The sequence below is a fragment of the Hyaena hyaena genome, unplaced genomic scaffold, assembly GCF_003009895.1.
Source record: "Hyaena hyaena isolate Hyena2069 unplaced genomic scaffold, ASM300989v1 scaffold_256, whole genome shotgun sequence".
Taxonomy (NCBI): Eukaryota; Metazoa; Chordata; class Mammalia; order Carnivora; family Hyaenidae; genus Hyaena; species Hyaena hyaena.
The window spans coordinates 460,995-483,700 of NW_024080885.1; the positions used below are offsets into that span (position 1 = coordinate 460,995).

The 22,706-nt window shown below is 46.4% G+C and overlaps 1 protein-coding gene across 5 annotated transcripts in view; it reads left to right on the forward strand.

The window, feature by feature from the left end:
* Positions 1 to 22,706, forward strand: part of SLC7A7 (solute carrier family 7 member 7) — a 50,002-nt gene that overhangs the window by 26,663 nt on the left and 633 nt on the right. For all 5 annotated transcript variants that reach the window (XM_039245191.1, XM_039245187.1, XM_039245188.1 and 2 more), the window contains exons 3-9: positions 17,942 to 18,067; positions 18,988 to 19,132; positions 20,487 to 20,610; positions 20,931 to 21,034; positions 21,332 to 21,428; positions 21,960 to 22,109; positions 22,303 to 22,486. In XM_039245191.1, coding sequence (XP_039101122.1) covers positions 17,942 to 18,067; positions 18,988 to 19,132; positions 20,487 to 20,610; positions 20,931 to 21,034; positions 21,332 to 21,428; positions 21,960 to 22,109; positions 22,303 to 22,486 — 930 coding nt within the window. The remainder of the gene's footprint in view (positions 1 to 17,941; positions 18,068 to 18,987; positions 19,133 to 20,486; positions 20,611 to 20,930; positions 21,035 to 21,331; positions 21,429 to 21,959; positions 22,110 to 22,302; positions 22,487 to 22,706) is intronic.

The window sequence follows — 22,706 nt, forward strand, 5'->3', positions numbered from 1 at the left end:
GCATATATATGATGTAATTCTGATGAAGTGACAGGTGCACCAGACTTGTGTTTGAGGCTGCGTTACCCTAGGCAGGGCACAGTAACTGTTTTACTTCTGGGCTACTGTGCGGATGGAATGAGATTCAGCGAAAACCATAAATCATGACTCAGGTGTAAGGTATCGGTGATTATTATGTTTAAAATTACTCTCTCTCGGCTGCTTCCAGGACTTTGTTCTGTCTTTAATTACTTCAGAGGGACCTAGAGATCTGGAAGAAGGTTCAAAAGGGCAACCAAGATTGTAATTAAGAATTTAGGGGCGTATGATTCATGAGTTTCTTCCTTCAACTATTGTCTAATGAGCACCCAATTTATGGACATTCTGTCCGTATACTACCAATGCAGTAATATCTTGTTTAGCTTAAGATCTTGTTTCTTCTTGAGTCGTGATTTATGGTTTTCACAGCCTCACTCCATCCAGATGGTGGCCTGGAAGTAAACCATCCCTGCACTTGCCCAGTGTCCCACAGCCACTGAGCCCTCCCTCAGGCACAGGTCTGGTGCTCCTCCCACTCCACCAGAGCTGTCAAATAGATGCCAAAAATGTATGCACAAAGTGAGGCCTGAGGCTGAATCTCTGAATTTAGTGAGAGAAGGGATTCAATATAGAACTTTCATTCAGGGAACATTTAGGGCATTCTCCACGCTAGCTATTCCAGTTAGTGCTGGGAAGCAAAGAAGAGTAACCTATGGATTTTGCCATCCAAGAACTCCTAGTCGAGGAGGGAGACAGATATGTTAACCAATAATTGTCATGCAATATAGGAAATGTGGTGATAGAGGCACCATAGGAGAAAGCAGGACAATTTTCTTCATTTGGGGGAAGAGGGCTTAGGAGGATGTCACAGAGACCATGATGTCTAAACTGAATTTTGGAAAGATATGTAACTGTCTTCTGGGACACGTCTCACTGAGGGAACTGTGTGTGAAAAGGTGTGGCGGTGCAGACAGGCGTGGAATGTTTAGAGAATTCCAGGTGGTTGGTATGGCTGGAATGCGGGGGGGGGGGGGGGGGGAGGAGAGGGTGAGAAGGTAGAGACTGGAAATGTAGCCCAAGGCCAGCTCCAAGACTGGTTTATTTGTCTAAACAGGTTACACTTTATCTGGAAAGTGGGAAGCTGTTGATTTTAAGTGGAGAAGTGAAATCAGATTTGCCTGGAAGAAGAACCCTGGGGCCAGGTGGAGTGGTTTTGGCAAGTGTGAGAGTCAGAAGGTAGGCTTACTAGGTTAAGGCACTGACACCCGAGTCCACTTGAAGGCTGGTGAGGCCTGCTCTGGGGGCAAGGCCTTTGGACCAGAGATGGGGTGGATAAAAAAGTAGTGATAAGGTAGGATTTCTAGGACTTCTGGATGGGTGTGTGTGTGTGGGGATGTTCTCAGAGGTGATGCTAAGAATTCAAGCTTGGGCAAGTGGGCAGCGATGGGGCCTCCATCGGAAATAGGGAAGGTGAGCTGAGCGATGCGAGAGGTGCATCTGGAGGCTCTGCTGGGCTGCTTATGTGGCCTTCCCGTGAGCAGCGCCTTCCTTGGGTCATCATGACCCAGATGATGTCCCATCAACTGAGTCATACTTAAAAAAGAGACTGATGTGTAAATGATGATGGCAGCCTAGGAATGTACGATGGTGAGCATATATGTGTAACTTCTAATGACCACAAGGCGTGTAGTCACTATCACGGCTTCCTAATGCCGTAGTCCCTAGGAAGCCCTTCGAGTAATCAGGGAATTGCTCTCAGGGCATGAATCAGAGCAAAGGAAGACAGCTTTGACTACTGGAGAAAAATTTACTGAACGTGATGGGTTTTATAAAATACAGAGCTGAAAGGTAGAGCAGGGAACTCACGGTGTGGTGGAGACCGGCAGGAGTAGTTAATTATACACTTCATAATAAGTATGAGTGCTGGGAGCGGGTGGGGTGTGCCTTCCTCAGGAGATGGCTGCGCTCAACACTGAAGGATGAAATGGCATCAAGGGGTGGCCGAAGCGCCCACTTGCGGAGGCCGACAAGGTGTGCTCCATCTGGCTTCTCTCAGACCCTCTCTCCCCCTCACTCTCTCTGTGTGGCTACACCAACCTTCTTGCCTTTCCTCCAGTTTGCCGGCCTGTTCCTGCTTCGGGGGTTTTGTACTTTAATCATTCCTTCTGCTGGGAAGGCTCTTTCCCCAGAAGCCCTCCGAGCTTATCCCCTCAGTCCATTTGGGCCTTTGTACAGATATTCCCTCGCCAGAGACTTCTCCTGTCTATAATGGTCACTCTCAGTTTCCCATCCTGTTTTGTTTTTCTTTAGAGCACTGTCACCGCCTGACATGAATTATTTACTTCTTTGTTGTCTCTCTTTCCCTCTAGAGTGTAAACACCATGAGAGTAAGCACTTTGTTTTGCTCACTGCTGAATCTCCAGCACCTAGCACAGTGCATGGCATCTGCTAGGTACTCAATAAATATGTTGAATGAAGAAGGGGCAAGGACATTCTAGGCACAGAGAAAGGCAACGTAAAGCACAAAGGTGGGAAAAGAATGGGATGCGGGGTGCGCGGGGGCGATTGTGGGGTGTGAGGGAACAAAAGGACGCAAGCGGCTAGAGCACGACGCTCATGTTCTAGGGAGTTAAGATTTTATTCCACAGATTAGGAAGCTCTTGTGGCAGTTGGGCAGGAAATGACAAAAGCCAGAACTAGAGCAATGGCCGCGGGGCTGTGGCTTACTTTGGAGATGATGTCTCCAGGAAAGGATAGATAGGAGAGCAATTTAGAAGGTATAATCAGTATAACCAGTAATACTTATTGAGATGTCTGGTGTAAGAGAGGTAGGTGATGAGGAAAACACCCACCAGCCTGTAAATTCTGTGCCCCAGGGGCTAAGCCTGTCTTAGGATCCACTGTATCCCCAGCAAAGAAACCAAGAGAGGAGCTTGTTAAATATTCCTTGAATGAAAAGCTGAGGTTTCTGGTTTGGGCAATTGGTAGGTGGTGGCGTCGTTTACAGGGATGGGGTGGATAGAATCATGTTCAATTTGATATTTGTAGGAAAGGAGGTGGATGTGCCCATTTGGAGCTCAGTGAAGAGATGGGGCTGGAGATTGGCAGGTGCTTCGTGAATACTTGTTGAATGTTCATTTTCCCAGCACTTTCTGGGAAAGACCTGAGCTCCCAGGTCTTTCTGGAGCTCTCAGGGTGCATGTGCATGTGTGTGTGCATGAGCGTGTGGGGGGCCGGCAGGGTGGGCAGCCCCACTCAAGGTTACAATGGATTATAGTGAGTGTTGTGATTTGTTAGGCACAGGGAGCCATGGGAAGAGACCTAGGCTAGCCTAGGAGTTTAGAAGCTTTTTGTAAGGAAGTGTAAGCTGACACCTGAATGATGAATTAACCAAGAGAGGGTGGAGGAGCATCTCAGGCAGCAAGAACAGAAGGTATGAAAACTCAAAGACCAGAAAGAAGGACATTTTGGAGGCTCCTTTCAGGAAAGGAGTTCAGGGTGGGATGCAATACTGAGATTGAGGTAGGAGACGTTGAGAGCTGGCCTGCAGAGGTGGATGGAAATGGTGGGATAGGTTGTTGGGGTTTTATACATTGTTGTAGTTATTACTATTATATAACAAAATCACCTAGTGGCATTTTATTTATTTATTTGTGTTTTTTTTGTTTATGTTTGTTTATTTTGAGAGAGAGACCGACAGACAGACATCCAGGGAAGGTCAGAGAGAGAGAGAGAGAGAGAGAGAAAGGGAGAGAATCCCAAGCTGGCTCTGGTGCTGTCAGCATGGAGCCTGATGCGGGGCTCAAACCCATGAACCATGAGATCATGACCTGACCTGAATCCAAGAGTCAGATGCTTAACCGACTGAACCACCCAGGTGCCCCTATTTATTTATTTTAAAGTAATGTCGGGCGCCTGGGTGGCTCAGTCAGTTGAGCATCTGACTTTGACTCAGGTCATGATCTCACGGTTTCTGGGTTCGAGCCCCGCATCGGGCTCTGTGCTGACAGCTAGCTCAGAGCCTGGAGGCTGTCTTCGGATTCTGTGTCTTCCTCTCTCTCTGACCCTCCCCTGCTCACACTGTTTCTCTCTCTCTCTCTCAAAAATAAATAAAGCATTAAAAAAAATAAAAAAAATAATCTCTACACCCAGTGTGGGGCTCAAACTCATGACCCTGAGGTTAAGAGTTCCATGTTCTACTGACTGAGCCAGTCAGGTGCCCCACAGCTGTTTTATTTTATGGTTTCTATAGCCCAGGAACTTTGGAAGGGTTAAGTGAGGTAGTGCCTGCTCAGGGTCTCATGTGGCGGTAGTCAGATGGTGGAAGGAGCTAGAACAAGGTGGGTGCTGAAGCAGATGGGGGCTAGCTGGGCATCTTTTTCTCTTCATGTTGTGTTAGATGTGTCTTTCCAAGTAGTCCCTCCATATGGACTACGTTGAGTTTCCTCACATAATGGCAGCCCAGAGCAATCAAACTGTTTACTTGGCAGCCGAAGGCTTCCAGAACTGAGTATGTCAGTAATCAAAGTAGAAGCTGCACCTTTTATGCCCTAGCCCTTGACATCACAGGGTGTCTTTCCTGCTGAAGTCTGTAGGTAGAAACATTCACAGAAGAATATCTCTTTTTTTTTAACTTTAAAAAATTTTTAATAATTTTTTAATGTTTCTCTCTCTCTCTCTCTCTCTCAGAAATAAACAGTGTGAGCAGGGGAGGGTCAGAAAGAGAGAGAGATACAGAATCTGAAACAGGCTCCAGGCTCTGAGCTAGCTGTCAGCACAGAGCCCAACGCAGGGCTCCAACCCACGAACTGTGAGATCATAACCTGAGCTGAAGTCAGACGCTTAACCGACTGAGCCACCCAGGCGAAGATCTCTTCTTAAGAGGAGGGGCACAGACCCTATCTCTTGATGGGCAGAGTGTTAAAGTCACATTGTATGAAAAGAATGTGGGTTGGGAGATATTGTTGAGACATCTCTGGAAATTTGAATCTATTGCACAAACCATATTAAGGAGTTTGGTGGGCTTTCTCCTATGGCAATGAAAAACATCTTCAGGCTTAAAGCAGAGAGTGACTTGTGTCATTTGTGATTTAGATCGTAGAATTTGTGATTTTTAGAAAGGTTGCTCTGACTTCAGTTTGCAGAACTAAAAGCAGGGAGACCACTTTGGAAGCTGCTGCCATGATCCCAGTGAGGGAGGATAGTGGCTTGGATTAGAGTCATGGGATGAGAGATGAGACTGGTTAAGACTTAGACACTGATTAGATATGGGTGGAGGTTGAGGATGATAAGATGACCAGGTTTCTGGGTGGATGGTGATGCCAGTTACTTACAGGGAGTTAGACTAGAGGAGCAGTAGGTTAAGAGAAATCGATAGGATCAGTTTTGGATAGGTTGAATTTGTGTCCGCTGATGTCCAGCTGGTGGTTGGATATTCATATGTATCTGCAATTACAGCAGTTGGGCTGGCGATATACTGGGAATCCTCAGTGTAGAGGTGGTCATTGAGATCAAAGTAGCAGATGAGACCATCTTGACAGGATGTAGCAAGAGGGGAGGTAAGGGCCTAGGCTAGCATCTCAGGAATGTCAACATTGAAGGATAAATGTTCTGCAACAAGGAGAAGCAGCATCTAGAGAGATAAGAGGGAAATGGCAGATGGTGAGTAAAAGATAGCAGTTTGAGGAGTCGGTGGCCAACAGTGTCCTATCTGCTAAGAGGCCAAGCTAGATAAAGAGGGCAATTGCTTGGATATATCAACAGGAAGTCACCATGACTCTGGAGAGGGAAATTTCAGGGCAGTGAGGGTATAGTCAATCAGATTTCAGAGAGATTGTTTCTTCATCCAGTGAAATCTGAGTATCTACTATGTGCCTACTTTGGGGCTAGGCCCTCAGGACCCACGGGTGACTGTTAGTCTGTCCTCATTTGGCTCCCACTTGATGATAGAGACAGATCTATAAACCATTCTATTGCAGTGTGGTCAGTGTGGGGAAGTGGAAACCAAGAACAGAGGCAGCACACCCAGGGGTGATGGGTTTACGCTCAAAAGTAGCCTTTGTCGGGGCGCCTGGGTGGCTCAGTCGGTTAAGCAGCCGACTTCAACTCAGGTCATGATCTCATGGCTTGTGAGTTTGAGCCCTGCATCGGGCTCTGTGCTGACAGCTCAGAGCCTGGAGCCTACTTCGGATCCTGTGTCTCCCTCTCTCTGCCCCTCCCCTGCTCATGCTCTGTCTCTCAAAAATAAATTGTTTAAAAAATTCTTTTTAAAAAGTAGCCTTTGTTGAGAAACTGTTAAGTAAAATAAGGAATGGAATGTCATTTGGAATTGAGAAGTAAGAAGTCAGGAAAATGGTCCCTCTTCAGTGGAGTGGTAGAGTGGATGTTAGTCAAGGGAAGGGGAGGGAATGTAGATATACTCTCCAGAAGACTGATTCTGAAGACAAGAAGTGTGGTTGTTAGAGGGAGGGACCGAGGTTGAGGAAAGGGTTTATGGGAAAGACTTAACCCCTCCTTAGGCTGATTTGGGGGTATATTTGGAAAAGTTGGAGGATGTCTTCTCCATGGCTAGAGAGCTTGGGTGCCATGAGTCAGCATGTCTCTCCCTTAAACAGTGTAGAGGGGCCCCTCGTTCCTTTGGGAGGCAGCAATGTGTGGGAGTTAAGAGCATGGAATCAGGTCAAATTATCAGTCTCAGGCTCCTCATCTGTATAATGGAGTCTCTTTCTCCTAGAGGCTTGATCTATATTTTTACCATACTTTAATCCTATTCTGTTCAAACAGTGACCATTTCAGGAGAGCAAATACATTTCTATGCCTGTCATGGTGGCTTCCTGTCCCTTTACAGGTATAGTTTTCCTTTAGAACTGCTGATGAATTACAGTGCTAGATAGGCTACTATTGCTAATAGACCTTGAAATCATTTACTGATTATTGCTTAGGTAAGTTTTTTCTACGCGTGGGTGACTTCACCTCATTGCTGATTTCATTGTCTGGGTAATCACATGCTGTCCTCTCTGCCAGGAATTCATCCTCCCAACCCCCAACCCCAGAGCCTCCCTGTGCTCAGTCCAGGTAACAGTGGTCCTGGTACCCACCTGCACCGCCTTCACTGCCCCAGACTGGATGGGTTGCCTCACAGTGACTTTGGATGGGTTGCCTCACAGTGACTTTCATAGCACCCAGTTTTGTTTTTTTTTAAACAATTAAAAAAAAGTTTATTCAGTTTTGAGAGACAGAGAGCAAGCAGGGGAGGGGCAGAAAGAGGGAGACACAGAATCTGAAGCAGGCTCCAGGCTCTGAACTGTCAGCACAAAGCCCCATGTGGGGCTTGAACTCACAAACCATGAGATCATGACCTGAGCTGAAGTCAGCAGCTTAACTGACTAAGCCACCCCAGGCTCAGGGTTTTTTTTTTTTTTCTTTAAGTTGATTTATTTTTAGGGAGAGAGAGAAGTCACTCAAGAGTGTATGGGTATGGGGGAAGGGCAGAGAAGAGTGAGGGAGAGAGAGATTCCCAAGCAGCCTCTTTGCTCAGTGTAGAGCCTGATGTGGGGCTCGATCCTATGGACTGTGAGATCATGACCTGAGCCTAAGTCAAGAGCTTGACCTACTGAGCCTCCCAGGCACCCCATTACCCAGTTCTTATAATTGTCCATGTTCACTTTTCTGTAAAGGCTGAGGACTGGGTCTGTACAATGCCTGGAGTACAGTCAGTGCTAAGTACACGCTTGCTCGCTCGCTGGCTGAATGAATGAACAAATAAATGGATTAGGAGTTCTGAAGAAACCTTGCTGTCCTGCCCAGGGTGCTGTAAATGGTTACTTTCCCTAACCAGAGAGGTGTGCAGTGGCCCCTCCTGAAACTGATTATTCTGGCTTCTCAGAGCTCTTTGAGGATTGCTCCAGTTTTCTGCTGCCAGAAGCCCCATTACCCCAGGGGGAGATCATCCGGCTCACAGTCCTACATCCTTGCATACAATAGGGCCGCACCCAGTGTGCCGCAGTTTATACAAGCTTTGGAGCTGGCTATTGACTGAGTGGCCTCCGTTTTCTCAGTTGTGAGATAAAGACTGGGGCGCCTGGCTGGCTCAGTCAGAAGAGCATGTGACTCTTGATCTCGGGGTCATGGGTTTGAGCCCCACATGGGGTATAGAGATTACTTCAATAAATAAAACTTAAAAAAGATAAAGATGATATACCTACTCGGTCAGATTAAGTTAGATGATACCTATAAGAATGTAAGGGACCTAACACTTAATTGTCAGTCAAAAATGGTATGTCCTACTGCAAATTCTATTCAGTCATCTGCATCTTACTAATTTCTAAAAACTTTACTTTGTTCATTCTGCCTTTGGAGAACTTAAAAGCAGTTAGTGTTACAGGGATCAGAAAGGAGGGCTAAGACCCTTCTTTCTCTTTGCTGGAGATGGGGAGCTTTTCCCTTGGCAGAGTCAGAGCGAGGTGGCCCCAAGCGCAGCTCCACCTGACCGCTCTTTCTCAGGAGCCAACCTGCCTCAGCTGCCTTTAGCCATTTGGAAGTTTCTGCTCCTGCCTTGTCCTGTCTGTGCTTGCCTGCCCTGTGACTTTGGACTAGTTTTTTGGGGTTTTGTTTTGGCTTTCATGAATGGGAGATTTTACTTCCTCTGCCTTGACAGGAGATCTGCCCACACTGTGCCAGTCAGCCAGCAGCACATACTCAGGCCCCTCTGAACAGAGCACTGGTCTTTGGGGATCAGGCAGAATCTTTGTGTCCCCGATGCTTGACCCTAGTGACTTGCACGTAGTAGGTGCTTCAATAAATGGCAGCTGGATGCGTGAACAGGAGATGCGGCTCCTCCAGATTTGGTTTGGCCAAGAAGGGCATTGTGTGCTTTTGGCTCTCAGGGTTGGGTGCGGGCTGGGCCCACTGTGGGAGCTAGGCGCAAGGGAGGGCAGAGAGCTCACCCCTGGTCTCTGGGAGCCGCTTGTGGGCTGGAGGGGACTTCGGATCTCTGCGTGTTTGTCTGAGAGCTTTGGCTGTGTGACCTTGAGCAGCTTCTTCTGATACTAGAGCACTGACTTCATGTACTTGTGGCTAATGAGGTGGAACAGCCAGATGCTGGGCCCGCAACTGATTTTTGCCCTATGAACTTTCTATTTGGCAGCTAGGTACTGTGTCAGAGGAGTTTTCGCAAGAGCCACTTAAGGTTGGAGGTGAGGAAGCTTCCATTTCACGTCCCACAGTCCCACACTGCATAGGCTGGAGTCAGAGCCTTGGGTTCTTTCTGGGGTGGTGCCAACATGAACCTCTGCACAACCTTCCTCGGCAGGCAGAGGGTAGAGCTCTGTACTGGTTTGATCCTCCAAGCTCTTTGGGGGTTCACCCTTGGTCTTCTCTTTCTTCTTTCTCTCTGCCTCAGGAGAGGCTGAGAGGACAGGCTAAAGGAGGCTTGGGAAGGAGCTGGGGATTCCCACCCCCCCACCCCCGTCTGTACATTAGAATCACCTAGGGCTTTAGAAAAATGCTAATGGCCCCTTCCTCTCCTACTTCATTTCCCCAACCAAATGAATCTGAGCCAATGGTTAGAAGAATGGGAATTGGCTTGGAGAATGAGAACTGAGGAAGTAGAAAAGTTGCAGCTGAGGAGTACTGATGGGGGCCTTGGGTGGAAAAGTTCTCAGTTGTCAGTGTCCCTTAGAATTGCCTGGGGAGGGGCGCTCAGTTGGTTGAGCATTCGACTTCGGCTTAGGTCATGATCTCACGGTTCGGGGGTTCAAGGCCTGCGTCAGGTTCTGTGCTGATATCCAGCTCAGAGCCTGGAACCTGTTTTGGATTCTGTGTCTCCCTCTCTCTCTCTGGCCCTCCCCTGCTCACACTGTCTCTCTCTCTCTCTCAGAAATAAATAAAATGTTAAAAAAAAAAAAAAAAAAGAATTGCCTGGGGAGCCTCAAAAACACACTGCTGCCTGGGTTCCACCCCAGCCTTTCTGACTTCATTGGCCAAGGTGGGGCCTGAGCGCTGACTTTGTTAAAGCTTGTAAAGTGATGTCAATGTGCAGCCAGGATAGAGGAGCACCGGATTAAGGGAAGGGTTTGGGCTTGTTCTGATCAAAGCTGTTCTGTATGTGATTATTTCGTTTAGTGATTACCTAAAGCAGCACACCCAAAGCAGGCAGATCATGACGCCTCTGGGAAACCCCACCTCAGACTTCCTGCATCAGAACTTCTGGGTTGGAGCCCTGAGGCTGTAGGTAACATTCCTCAGGTGATTCTGATGCTCATTCAGGCTTGGGGTGCCCTTGCTGAGGACCCAAACTATACATAGCTGAACAAACCAGTAAGGATTAGACTGACAAGGACTAGCTGGCTTTGAGAAGGGAGTCGATAATGTGCTTTAATATGAGGGCCTCCTGGTACAGACCGCCTGGTTGCTGTCGTGCGGGGCCATGGTGACCAAAATGCTGACTGAGTTCTAGGGGGGGTGGGCACCATAGGAGGACTCTGATCCAGTGATCCCTAGGGTTTCTGCTCGGTATGTCATCTGGCCCACAGCTCTCACCCATGATGTCTGAGTAAGCAGAATGGTTCTGTAGCCTGAAAGGTAAAAGAACTTGAGGACCGTCTGCTGTCTGAGACCTATTATAGCACCTAGGAAGGGTGGAAGAAACACTCCATCAAGGAAGCCAGGAAGAAAAGTTATTTATTTTTAAGTTTGTTTATTTTCAGAGAGTGTGCCCATGTGAGGGGCAGAGAGAGGGGGGAAAAGAGAATCCCAAGCAGACTTGGGGCTCAGTCTCACAAACCATGAGATCATGACTCGAGCAAAAATCAAGAGTTGGACGCTTTACAGACTGAGCCACCCAGGTACCCTGAAAAATATTTAAGGTATAGAGGGTATCTCTAGAAAACACAAACAGATATACAGCAGATAAAAAGAGGAAAGACTTGAACTTTTTGGGTTTAGGCAACAGACTGAGGCTTTTTCAGAAACCTTACATCTGATGGTCCTTGTGCAGAAAGGGCAGTGGTGGTAGAGTATTCTGGAAACATCTGGGTATTAGCAGGCCTGAGCAAACCAGTTAAGAGGCTTAGCTGCTCCCCAGGGAGTGTGACTCTGGCTGTAGGTAGACCAGCCTAATACAGAGACGTGGTTTTTCTGGAGCAACCTATCACAAAGAGCTTGCCTGAATCACTTGAACCCACAGATGACTATCCTTTCGCCATCCTGTGGGATGAATGATGTTACCAGTCAGAGGATACCTGGTGACTCTGAAATTCAAGACAGTGAACTGAGTGGCAGGTGGCATTTTCATCTCTGTTAATTGGAGGCTGTGCATGTGAAAGAGAAAAGAGAATCTGGAGCAGAGTCCTGACTGTAAATGCTAAGATACCAGAAGGATAGACCCTGGTAAGGGATAGAGCAGATTTCAGAGACAGGGAGAGATGTGTTTAGAGTGGCTTTAACCTGAAATTGTAGAGGAAAGGAGAAAAATGCACAGATGAAGGTATAAATCTGGGTATGAAAAAAACCATTTATTTTTTAAAGACAGATCCCTTTAAAAAAAAAATTTTTTTTTAAAGAGAGAGATAGAGACAGCGTGAGCAGGGGAGGGTCAGAGAGAGAGGGAGTCACAGAATCCAAAGACAGCCTCCAGGCTCTGAGCTGTCAGCACAGAGCCCGACACGGGGCTCGAACCCACAACCCGTGAGATCATGACCTGAGCTGAAGTCAGATGCTTAACCAACTGAGCCACCCAGGCGCACCCCAAAAATATTTATTTTGAGAGCGAGAGTACACACGTGTAAGTTGGTGGGGGTGGGGCAGAGAGAGAGTCCCAAGCAGTCTTCACGCTCAGTGTGGAGCCAAATCAGGGCTCAGTCTCATGAACCATGAGATCATGACCTGAGCCAAAATCAAGAGTAGGACACTTAACCTATGGAACCACCCAGGCGCTCCTAAATCTGAGTATTTTAGATGCTGTGAGAAATTATATAGAAGAATAAAAGTGGAAAAGTTGCTGAGTAATGCATTTGGAGAACAGGGCAGAAGGTTGGGAATGATGATCTTGGACTCCTATCTATAAATGTTAAATAAGGCTAAACGTTTCACTAAAATCCATTTTATTCCATTAGAAATAGTACCTCTACAATTTTTTTTTCTTAAAAAGGTTTATCATAAAACACTTCAAACATCCAAAACTAGAGTGAATAATATGATGAATTCCCAGGGTTTAAGCAGCAGCATGAATGATTAATCACCATTGTTTCATCTATACTCCAACCACCCCCTTCACCCCACTAGATTATTTCAAGCCTATCCAAGACATCATACCATTTAACCTGTACAGGCATCAATGTGATTCTCTATAAGGATGTTGTTGTTGTCTTATTATTATTAATTTAACATAACCAGGGCAAATGTGGAATCCTAGTGTGAAAGTGACTATACCTACTCAGAGTTTGTACCTCTCAGAAAAAGAAATGGTGCATTTCCTCGGAGGTGGACTCTAAATTTTGGCAAAGAGATGGTGGGAAAGTTCAGGGAAAAGAACTATCTCACAGCTAGGGATTGGGGGAAAAAAAAAAAAGACCAGAAACTTCTCCAAAATGAAACTTTCACTATTTGATCAGAATTATCTTATTTAGGGCATGCCTGGGTGGCTCAGTCAGTTGAGTATCCAACTCTTGATTTTGGCTTAGGTCATATTATTGCTTAGTATTTCACTGTATTACTTAGCCACTCTACTGTTGATTGGCATTTGGGTTGTTTATTATTTTTTTACAGTTATTACAGTTTTTAAGCAAACTCTGTGCCCAACATGGGGCTTGAACTCAGAACCTTGTGATCAAGAGTCACATGCTCAGGGGTACCTGGCTGGCTCACCTGTAGGGGACACGACTTTTTGTTTTTGTTTTAATGTTTATGTTGAGAGAGAGAGAGACCAAGGGAGGGGCAGAGAGAGAGGGAGAGAACCCCAAGCAGGCTCCTGATCTGTGGAGAGCCCATTAGTGGCTCCATTCCATGACCGTGAGATCATGACTTGAGCTGAAATCAAGAGATGGATGCTTAACTGACTGAACCCCTCAGGCATCCCTGAACATTTGACTCTTGATCTTGGGGTTGTGAGTTTGAGCCCCACAATAGGCATAGAGAGTATATTTCAAGAAAAATAAAAAAGAAAAGAAAAAAGAAAGGAGGGCCTGGGTGGCTCAGTGGGTTAAGCATACAACTCTTGATTTTGGCTCAGGTTATGATCTCACAGTCTGTGAGATGGAGCCCCCGCATCAGGATCTGTGCTGACAGTGTAGATCCTGCTTGGGATTCTCTCTCTCCGCCCCTCTCTTGTTTGAATGCACATGCATGCACTCTTTCAAAATAAATAAATAAACATTAAAAAAAAAAAAACTTACCAAAAAAAAAAAAAAAAGAAAAAAAAAAAATTGTATATTCTACCGACTGAGCCAGCCAGGAGCCCCGGGTTATTTCTAATTTTTGACAATTACAGTGGTATAGCTGTGAACATTCTATAAATACGTGCAAATTTCATTGAATCATTTGATTGTGTCATTAGATTGCAAGGGCAGAGACATGTGTATACACATTTCAGAGACATTGTTGGCAAATTCTTACAATATTCTTGTTGACAAGGTAGAAAAAGGTGGACTAGATAAAAGAATAGTTTGGTGGATTCTTGGTTGATGTTGTAGAATAATGACAGCATAGAGGAAGGTCTATAATGATAGACTACAGGGCTCTGCCTGTCTAGTCAACATTTTTATCAAGACTTCAGGGAAGACCCAGAAGGTATGCTAATCAAATCTGCAGATTTCACAAATTGAAGGCATTTGAACTACCTGATAAAATTAGGGGGAAAATCCATTTCTAGGAGATGGGAATGATGTCTAAAAGTGTACAGAGAAAAGTTACTAGGAATAAATGTTAAGATCTCCAATTTAGGATTAAAAAAATAAATCCCCTTTTTAGGCCCCGAAAGGGGGCTAGGGAGAAAGCTCATTAGTTTGAGGTGGAATTGTAGTTGACAATGAATTCAAACTGAGACCCCACAGTCTATAAAAATGTCTGGAGTGTTCTGTGTGGATCTCATGTTTCCAGGGACATGTTGACAAAGTGAAGTAAATGCAGAGGGAACTGCAATGGTGAGTGGGTGGTCTGGAAGCGACATTTGTCACATAAGAGGTTGAAGAAACTGGGTTTCTAGCCTCAATGGGGGAAGTCTCAAGGGAGACAGGGTGTTAATCATTGATGACGAGAAGGTTTAGCTGGATTCTGTGTCATTCCAGAGAAGAGGTCTAGGACTACTGGGTAGAAGTTGTGAGGAAGAAGTTTTTGGCTTAATGGAGGGAAGAGCTATTGCTCTCTTTAAATATGCAATGAGTTGTCTAATAAATAAAGTATTGAGGTTTTATAGTCTCAGAATTTGAGGCAGAAAATAGGCTGAATAGTGGCCTAAGTTTCATGTGTTACATTCTATGTGTTTAAAACTAATGGTGCTGGGAGAATTGTGGGCTTAATGTTCTTTTTCAGGGACTGTTTAGTGTGGACATAAAGCAAATCTGGGCATCTGATCTGAGTGGGCCTACAAGCTTTGTTGTTCTGGATCAATCTATGTGGGTGCTTCTAGTTCTACAGTGGATGCTGGGCCTTAATGCTAGAACTAGCCTTCTGCTCCAGGAGAGCCTGTGCTGTTGGGTTTGATGACTGACCATTCCAGGGCATCTCTTTAGATGATTATAGGAGTGGCTTCTTCCTCCAGAGCAGGTCAAAGCGGGAATGGAGCTGCACCTGAGTCAAGGGTCCAAGGTAATTTCAGGCCATCTTCTTGTGGACTTGGCCCAGTGTTGGGTGGAGATGGAATTACACCTAGACGTAGGAGGGTAGGGCATTTCTGTCCTTGAGATTGGCTTGTAGTTGCCTCCATATTACTCTCTGTGCTCCCCTCCTTTCCCTGCCTCTGAAGCAGGAGGTTGGGCTCCACTTTAAGAACAGTGCACTAGGCCGGGCTTTGGGGTCTCCGGTCAGCCGTATCCGCTGTGGGTGAGGACAAATAGCCCAGTCAGCGGTGCTGCCTGTCATGCCCATTTCCTGCTCCCATGGCCAAGAGGCCCTGGAGGAAGCTGGACTCTGGGGAGGGTAAGGCCAGCTCTCTCAGGCAGTTCCCCTGCTCCATTTCCTTCCATAGGATTCCCTTCTTCATTCAAGCCATGTCTGTGCTCCGGACAGAGTGGATGAGGGCAAGATGGTGGCTGAGAAAGAAGGGTCAGGTGCGGGAGAGGAAGAAAAACTGGTGGGGAAGCAAATGGATGGATATGGAATTCAAGTAGAGAAGCAGTAGGGATTAAAATGCAAACAATCCATGTATTTTCATTTCAGAATGTGTTGTCGTAAAGGATGATGATGAGTTGTCTTTTCCCTGCCCACGTGTCTGGACAGAGCTGAGAACAGATGCTGTGGCACAAGGCTGCAGACAGACTCCGAACCAGAATTAGTCCCTGAAGCCTGTCTGGCTGGTGGTGTGACTGTGGTTGTTAACCTGAGGGCTAACCATCAGTTTCTGTGAGGTGACCCCATTCCCTTGTGAATATTGCAGCATCAGTTGTTCCTGGCATTTCTTTCTATATTTTATTATTTTTATTTTTTTAAGTAAACTCTGCACCCACCTTGGGACTCGAACTCATGACCCCAAGATCAAGAGTCACATGCTCTACCAACTGAGTCAGCCAGGTGCCCCCCACTCCCTTTTTTTTGGTCCCTGGCATTTCTAATCAGAAATCTGGCTGCTGTGTTGTGAAGCAGCAGCAGAGCCCAAGGGTAAGGTGTAGGGGTGACAGGGTGGAGAAGGGGCCTGAGGCTGTTGAATGGCCGGAAACAGAAGCCCAATGGGGAGTAAAGGATGGGTGATTGAGGAGGATCAACAGAGCTGAAAGAATTGTTGAAGGTGAGATTAAGGCACTTTGGTCATTTTGTAGGGTGTTTGGGAGACTGAATGCATGTCTTTAATTATTAATTTAGCACTGATGAGTTACAGTTTTTGTCCAGCCTAGTGATAAGCTTTGGCTGTTTATTGTCTTGTTTATTAGGCAGAAAGGAAAGTGTTTATATAAGACTAGACTGCCCCTTCTACTGAAGAGCAGAAAAGAACTTGGGCAGCCAGTAGAATAGGAGGGATGTAAAGGAGGGGGTGGGAGGGAGAGAGACAGATGAGTTGTTCTCTGAGGTTGGTCCTTCCTGCTTCTCAGGACGAAGATGCTTCTGAGGCAGTGTGGTGAGGTCAGGACACAAGAAAATAGGGGGACTAGGGACAACGAGGGACATGTCCCTGCCAGAGCTGAGACAGGAGTATTTCTTCCCATGTTGGTAGCCTGAAGCAGGCAAGCCCAGCTCCAGACCTCACTTTCCAAAGCGGTAAGGCAGGCTGATTCTGATCCTGCCCTTGGATCTCTTGGAACTGTTAAGCCCTCTCCTGGTGCTCGTTACTGAGCTGGGAAGGCAGGTGCAGTGAGACGATTCTGCCACCGTGAAGGCGTGCTCCAAGTGCTTGCCTGCCTGCTTAAGAGGCTGGTGGGGGATTGAGAACATTCGGCTGAGTTTCAGAATCATTTCTTTTGACTTTCTTCCCTGACACGTCCTGGGACTATAGGTCAACTTCACAGCATGTGTGGGCTTCCCTTCCTGAATTTTTTCTGAAGTAGTGAACTGAAACGTTTTTCGGGGGTAATGGATTTCTCCAAGATTCTGACATAAAGCTATGGACTCTTTTCTTAGAAAAGTGCATATACTTTGGACATATGTACATAACCATTTACAAGGAATTTTAGGCATTGTGGAAGCCCTAGGTTAAGAACCCTGGCTCTGAGGGTGATCCATGAACTTTCCCAAAGCTCATCCAGGTAAAGGGGTTGCCTTTACGCTGGGGTAGAAGGACTTGAGGAATGTTTGTGGCTCGGTCTTTTTTTTTTTTTTTTTTAAGAGAAAGAGAGCTTAAGGGAGGGAGAAAGAGAGCGGGAATCTTAAGTAGCAGGCTCCACGCACAGCGTGGAGTCCGATGCGGGGCTCAATCCCATGATCTTGGGATCGTAACCTGAGCTGAAATCAAGAGCCAGATGCTCAACTGATTGAGCCACCCAGGTGTCCCTGTTTATTTTTGAGAGAGAGAGAGAGGAAGAAGAGAGGAAGAGGAGAGATGGAGGCAGGGAGGGAAGGACAGCGAGAGAGAAAATCCCAAGGAGGTTCCTGTGCCATCAGTGTAGAGTCTGATGCAGGGCTCGATCCCGTGAACCTCATGACCTCTGTGGCTCACTCTTTTGCACTGTCAGTCAGGAAAAATGCTATCCCCACTCTATGGGAACCTCAGCTCCAAGAATCTTTCCAAGTACAAAAACAAGCGGCTGAGCTGGCAGGCAGCAGCAGGAAGTCTGGCCCCCATTCTAATCCCTGGCCACATGTCCTGACCTGCTGGGCCAGGCATTGGATAAGTCACAACAGGATTCGTCAAGGTTAACAATACCAGAGTGCTGAATCCTGGAGCCCGTAACAGGAGGTAAAGGGGTGGAAAGCTGGGACAGACCATGACTTTTCAGAGCCAATAGCGGAAAACATCACTAATCCTGTACAGCTACCAGTTGCCTCTCACTGCTGTGAGCACTTCTGTATGTAAGCAAATCCAGTTACTTTGTTTTTCCTCCTGTGTAAGTGCTAAGGGTGTGTGTGGTGCTGCCTACACAGACACTCAGCAGGCGCCTTTGAATGTTATGGTGAGGACATTCTGGGCAGAGGTGTCAAACACACAGCAGGTCAGAACCCAGACACTTCTGTCTTTGGCCAAAGGCTCTGTTTTGATGTCTGCTACTGGAAATATTGCTTGGGAATCTAAGGCTCTCTGGGTGATAGGAACACCAATCAATATCATTATTATTTTTTTCAGGTCTCTTAACCTTCATTAACTGTGCCTATGTCAAGTGGGGAACACTGGTACAAGACATTTTCACCTATGCTAAAGTATTGGCATTGATCGCCGTCATCATCGCAGGCATTGTTAGACTCGGCCAGGGTAAGACAGAATAGTGACTAACTTTTGTGCAGTTCTTTGAGCCACACTTAAGTGCCCTTTTTGCATTCTCATTTGCTAGTCACCACGGTTTCCATTTTATAGATGGAGGAAACAGGCTACAGAATCAAGTATCCTACCCAAGTCCCTAGCTAGTAAGTTCGTGGAGATTTGCACTCAGACTGACCCCGAAGCCTATCTTGCCAGCTGTTGCAGACTGTTAAGCCCAATGTTGTGGCTGTGATTGTTCTGCCTGTGGAAGTGGGCAAGGGCAGAAATGAGACCCTCGTATCCACTCTCTCCAGTTTCCAGGTCGGAACACCCAGTCCACTACTCTGTTGACCTGGGCTATACCAGCTGCCTGTGGAGTCAGAAAATAGGCAGGAATCGGGCAGCTTACAGGCAGGACAGAACCACATCACTTCTGTTCTACAGCCCTTCAGCTCTGTGGTGGTTTCTTACCCTAGAAAACCACCACAGTCCTTCCTGTCAAGATCTCCATGCTGTTCCCTGTATTCCAGCCCATCACTGTAGAGGTCTCTCTCTTTTTTTTTTTTATTTATTTCTAGGAGAGAGAGAGACAGCGTGAGCAGGGGAGGGTCAGAGAGAGAGGGACTCACAGACTGAAACAGGCTCCAGGCTCTGAGCTGGCAGTCAGCACAGAGCCCGACGCGGGGCCCGAACCCACGAACCGCGAGATCGTGACCTAAGTGAAAGTTGGACGCCCAACCGACTAAGCCACCCAGGCGCCCCTAGAGGTCACTCTTCTGTCCCTGCTCTTTTACCAGTACCCTTGCTGCCACAAGTGTTCTAAGCCCCTCACTTGCTGTTTCTGTCCTTTTCTTCCAGTCCTTTACTGGATCACCTTGAAGGTGAGGGTGGACCACTAATCCTTCTGTCTTTCCATGTTCTCTGGATTCCAGGAGCCTCGACTCACTTTGAGAATTCTTTTGAGGGTTCATCATTTGCAGTGGGGGACATTGCCCTGGCATTGTATTCGGCTCTGTTCTCCTACTCAGGCTGGGACACCCTCAACTATGTCACTGAAGAGATCAAGAATCCTGAGAGGTAGGTGTCTCACCAACTTTCCACAGCAAGAAGGATAGCTATCATTTAAGTTCTGTGTGCCCGACAGCGTATCACAACCACCGAGACTGACTTTAATAGATGGGAGGCCTAAAGTCCAAATACCTTGTCCACAACAGCAGGCTTTTTTACATCTGCTTGTCCATTCTCATGTTAATTAAAGCAGCTTGTACCGTGTGTTCACGTATGCTTTCTCACGGGTGTTCCTTGGTATTCACCCACCCGTATCCCACATAGATAGCGTTAGGTCATAAATGCCCCAAAACTTTCCTGTTTCCTTTTTGACCCTTTCCTTTCTCAAATTTATACTGACATAGTGGTATTGTGTCAGCATCGAATGATACTGGTTCACCTTTGTTATTCTAAACTACTCTATCGTCATGTAGTGACAAGAGCACTGGATAGGGAGTCAAAGGGCCTGGAGCCTGTCTTTACACTGATTTGTTGGTAACCTTGAAGGAGTCCCCTGCCAACTCTGCCTTCTTCCTTATGTATAAATCGAGGGGGTTGAATTATATGATCTCCAGAGCCCTTCCTGGCTCAAAAATTCAATGATTCTTGGAACTAAAAGTATGAGGGAATGCAGTTTCTGTAAACTTTTAAATCAAAATAATAATAAACTTCTCTTGGCACACATCCAGTGTTGGAATTCCAGGAGCAGAGAATAGCAGGACTGAGCCTGGGTGGTGCTTCCACCTACTGGACAGAAGCTGAATGACCCGAGAGTAACCCCTCTCCCCTTCACTGTGAAGAATGCTCATAAAGGTCATTGCTTTATTGGCCCAGAGGACCTTGTCTTTGTGTCTTTCTCTTGGCCACTGGTTAGGATGGCACACAAGGTTCTCAGACTGAGCAAGGGTGTGGAATGGACATAGTTCCCAGGTTGCTTACGTAGATACACACATTGTTCTTCCTAATGACCGCCCTTATTCTCTGGAGACATTAGATTTCACTGTTTGCCTCCCTTATTCCCTCTTAGATTTCTCCACCTCAATACAAATTTCCCAATGTTGACAATCCTGGGAGGGAATCCTGACACTAAAAGGCTTTGGATGTGAAAAAACAACCAAAAATCCCGTTCCCTGTGCTATTATACTGTGACATAATTCTGTTAATCCTTTTTCTGCTTAGCCTTTTCTCTAAATGTGATATTCCTTTCCCTTGATGCCCTTTAAGCTCTGAAGAAAGCAGGCGCTATTATAGGCAACTTTAAGGCAAAAGCAGTGGGGAAATGCACAGGAGGCACCAGCCCTGGATTGGTGTGGGAGTCTAAGGAATAAAGAAAATGGGGATATGACCCTTGGACTAATGCATGAATTATTCTATTTGGTGACAGGAATCTACCCCTCTCTATTGGCATTTCCATGCCCATCGTCACCATCATCTACATCTTGACCAACGTGGCTTATTACACTGTGCTAGACATGAGGGACATCCTGGCCAGTGATGCTGTTGCTGTGGTAAAGGATTTTCACTAGCAGAAGGCTGAGGGTTTGTGGGAAAGTGGGTGGTCCTTCAAAGGAATATGCTTAAGGGCACCTGGCTCAGTTGGTGGAGCATGTGACTCTTGATGTTATGAGTATGAACCCCATCTTGGGTGTAGGGATTACTTAAGATTAAAAAAAAAAAAGTATGCTTAGGATACTGAACTTACAGATCCTGTCAAGCTGGTTGTAAAAGAAGAGTTAGATAGGGCAGGGGCTATCTGGGGGCACGCTTGCCCATACCTTTCATCCTTTTTAGGTCCTGCTAATGACACTTTTCTGTTCCTTTCCCTTAGACTTTTGCAGACCAGATTTTTGGAATTTTCAACTGGACAATTCCATTCGCAGTTGCATTATCCTGCTTTGGTGGCCTCAATGCCTCCATTGTGGCTGCTTCTAGGTAAGAGTGGTGTCTTTTATGGGGTGTGCGGGGACATCATGAAGAGCATGGCAGGGAAAGGTAGAGGACTTATGGGACCCAGAGGGTAGTCACTGGTCCCCAAATGATATTAACCCCTTCGTTCTTGTTTCCACTGGCAGCTTCCAGTTCTTACTAATCTCTATAACTGAACTCCATTCCATATAATTCAAACCCTTCTGAAGGAGGGGATGGCAGAGGAAGGGCTATGTAGTACATCAACCTGCCATACCCAGTGTACCACAAGTTTCTCAGCCTCTCCCATCTTATCCCAAATAGGCTTTTCTTTGTGGGCTCAAGAGAAGGCCATCTCCCTGATGCCATCTGTATGATTCATGTTGAGCGGTTCACACCTGTACCTGCTTTGCTCTTCAATGTAAGTGACCTCAAATGGGGCTGAAAGAAAGCCAGACTGTGGGAAAAACATCAACAGTACAATCAACTGTTCTGGCTTCCCAAAAGCTCTAAGTAGAGTTTAACAGAAAAACTATCTTTAAAAAATGGTAACCTCCTCTGGTCTAGGATAAGGTATATAGTATATATTCAGCATCTACTATGCTGGATATATTATATTGTAATGAAGTGACTGCCAATATAGTAAGAGCTGTAGTGTTTAAGGGAAGAAATGATCTTCTATGGGGCAGAAGATGCATGAAGAAACACTTTTTGGACAAAGTGCATCTGAGTGGTTAGGTCACAAAAGGTGGAGATGGGCTTTAGGCTAAGAGAAACTGGGCAGGGGGACATGTGGCTGGCTCAGGCAGTGAAGCATGCAACTCTTGATCTTGGGGTTGTGGGTCTGAGTCCCACAATGGGCGTAGGGATTTTTTAAAAAGTGTTTAAAAAAACCCCAGTAGCTTGAGTGACAAATGCTGTGAGGAGAGCTGACCTGGGCTTGTGCCTGCAGGGTATCATGGCACTGATCTACTTGTGTGTGGAGGACATCTTTCAGCTCATTAACTACTACAGCTTCAGCTACTGGTTCTTTGTGGGGCTCTCTATTGTCGGTCAGCTTTATCTGCGCTGGAAGGAACCTGATCGGCCTCGTCCCCTTAAGGTAACTCACTTCCATCTTACCTTTGCTCCAGGGGATTCTTGCAAGACAGAAACCTTGGCCTGGGATTTGGTGGGGGTGGTGTGGGGAGACGCAGGGGATGGAAGGGCTCAGTGCTCTAATCTTCACAGGAGAAACTGCTACTGTAGCTATCATGAGCTGTCTAATGTCCAATTGTTTCCTCTATGCCCTTTAGCTCAGCCTTTTCTTCCCCATTGTCTTCTGCCTCTGCACAATCTTCCTGGTGGCCGTGCCGCTTTACAGCGATACCATCAACTCCCTCATCGGCATTGGCATTGCCCTCTCAGGATTGCCCTTTTACTTCCTCATCATCAGAGTGCCAGAACACAAGCGACCTCATTGCCTCCGAAGGATTGTGGGTAAGCCTTTGGGTTTTCTTTTTAAAGTAGGCTCCATACCCAGCATGGAGCCCAACATGTGGCTTGAACTCCCAACCCTGAAATCAAGAGCTGAGCAGAGATCATGAAATCGGATGCTTAACCAACTGAGCCATCCAGGCACCCCTCAAACCTCTGGATCTTCAAGCTGGCTTAGCTATTATATGGCCTTTCCACAAATCAACCCCCTCCCCCCCATCAC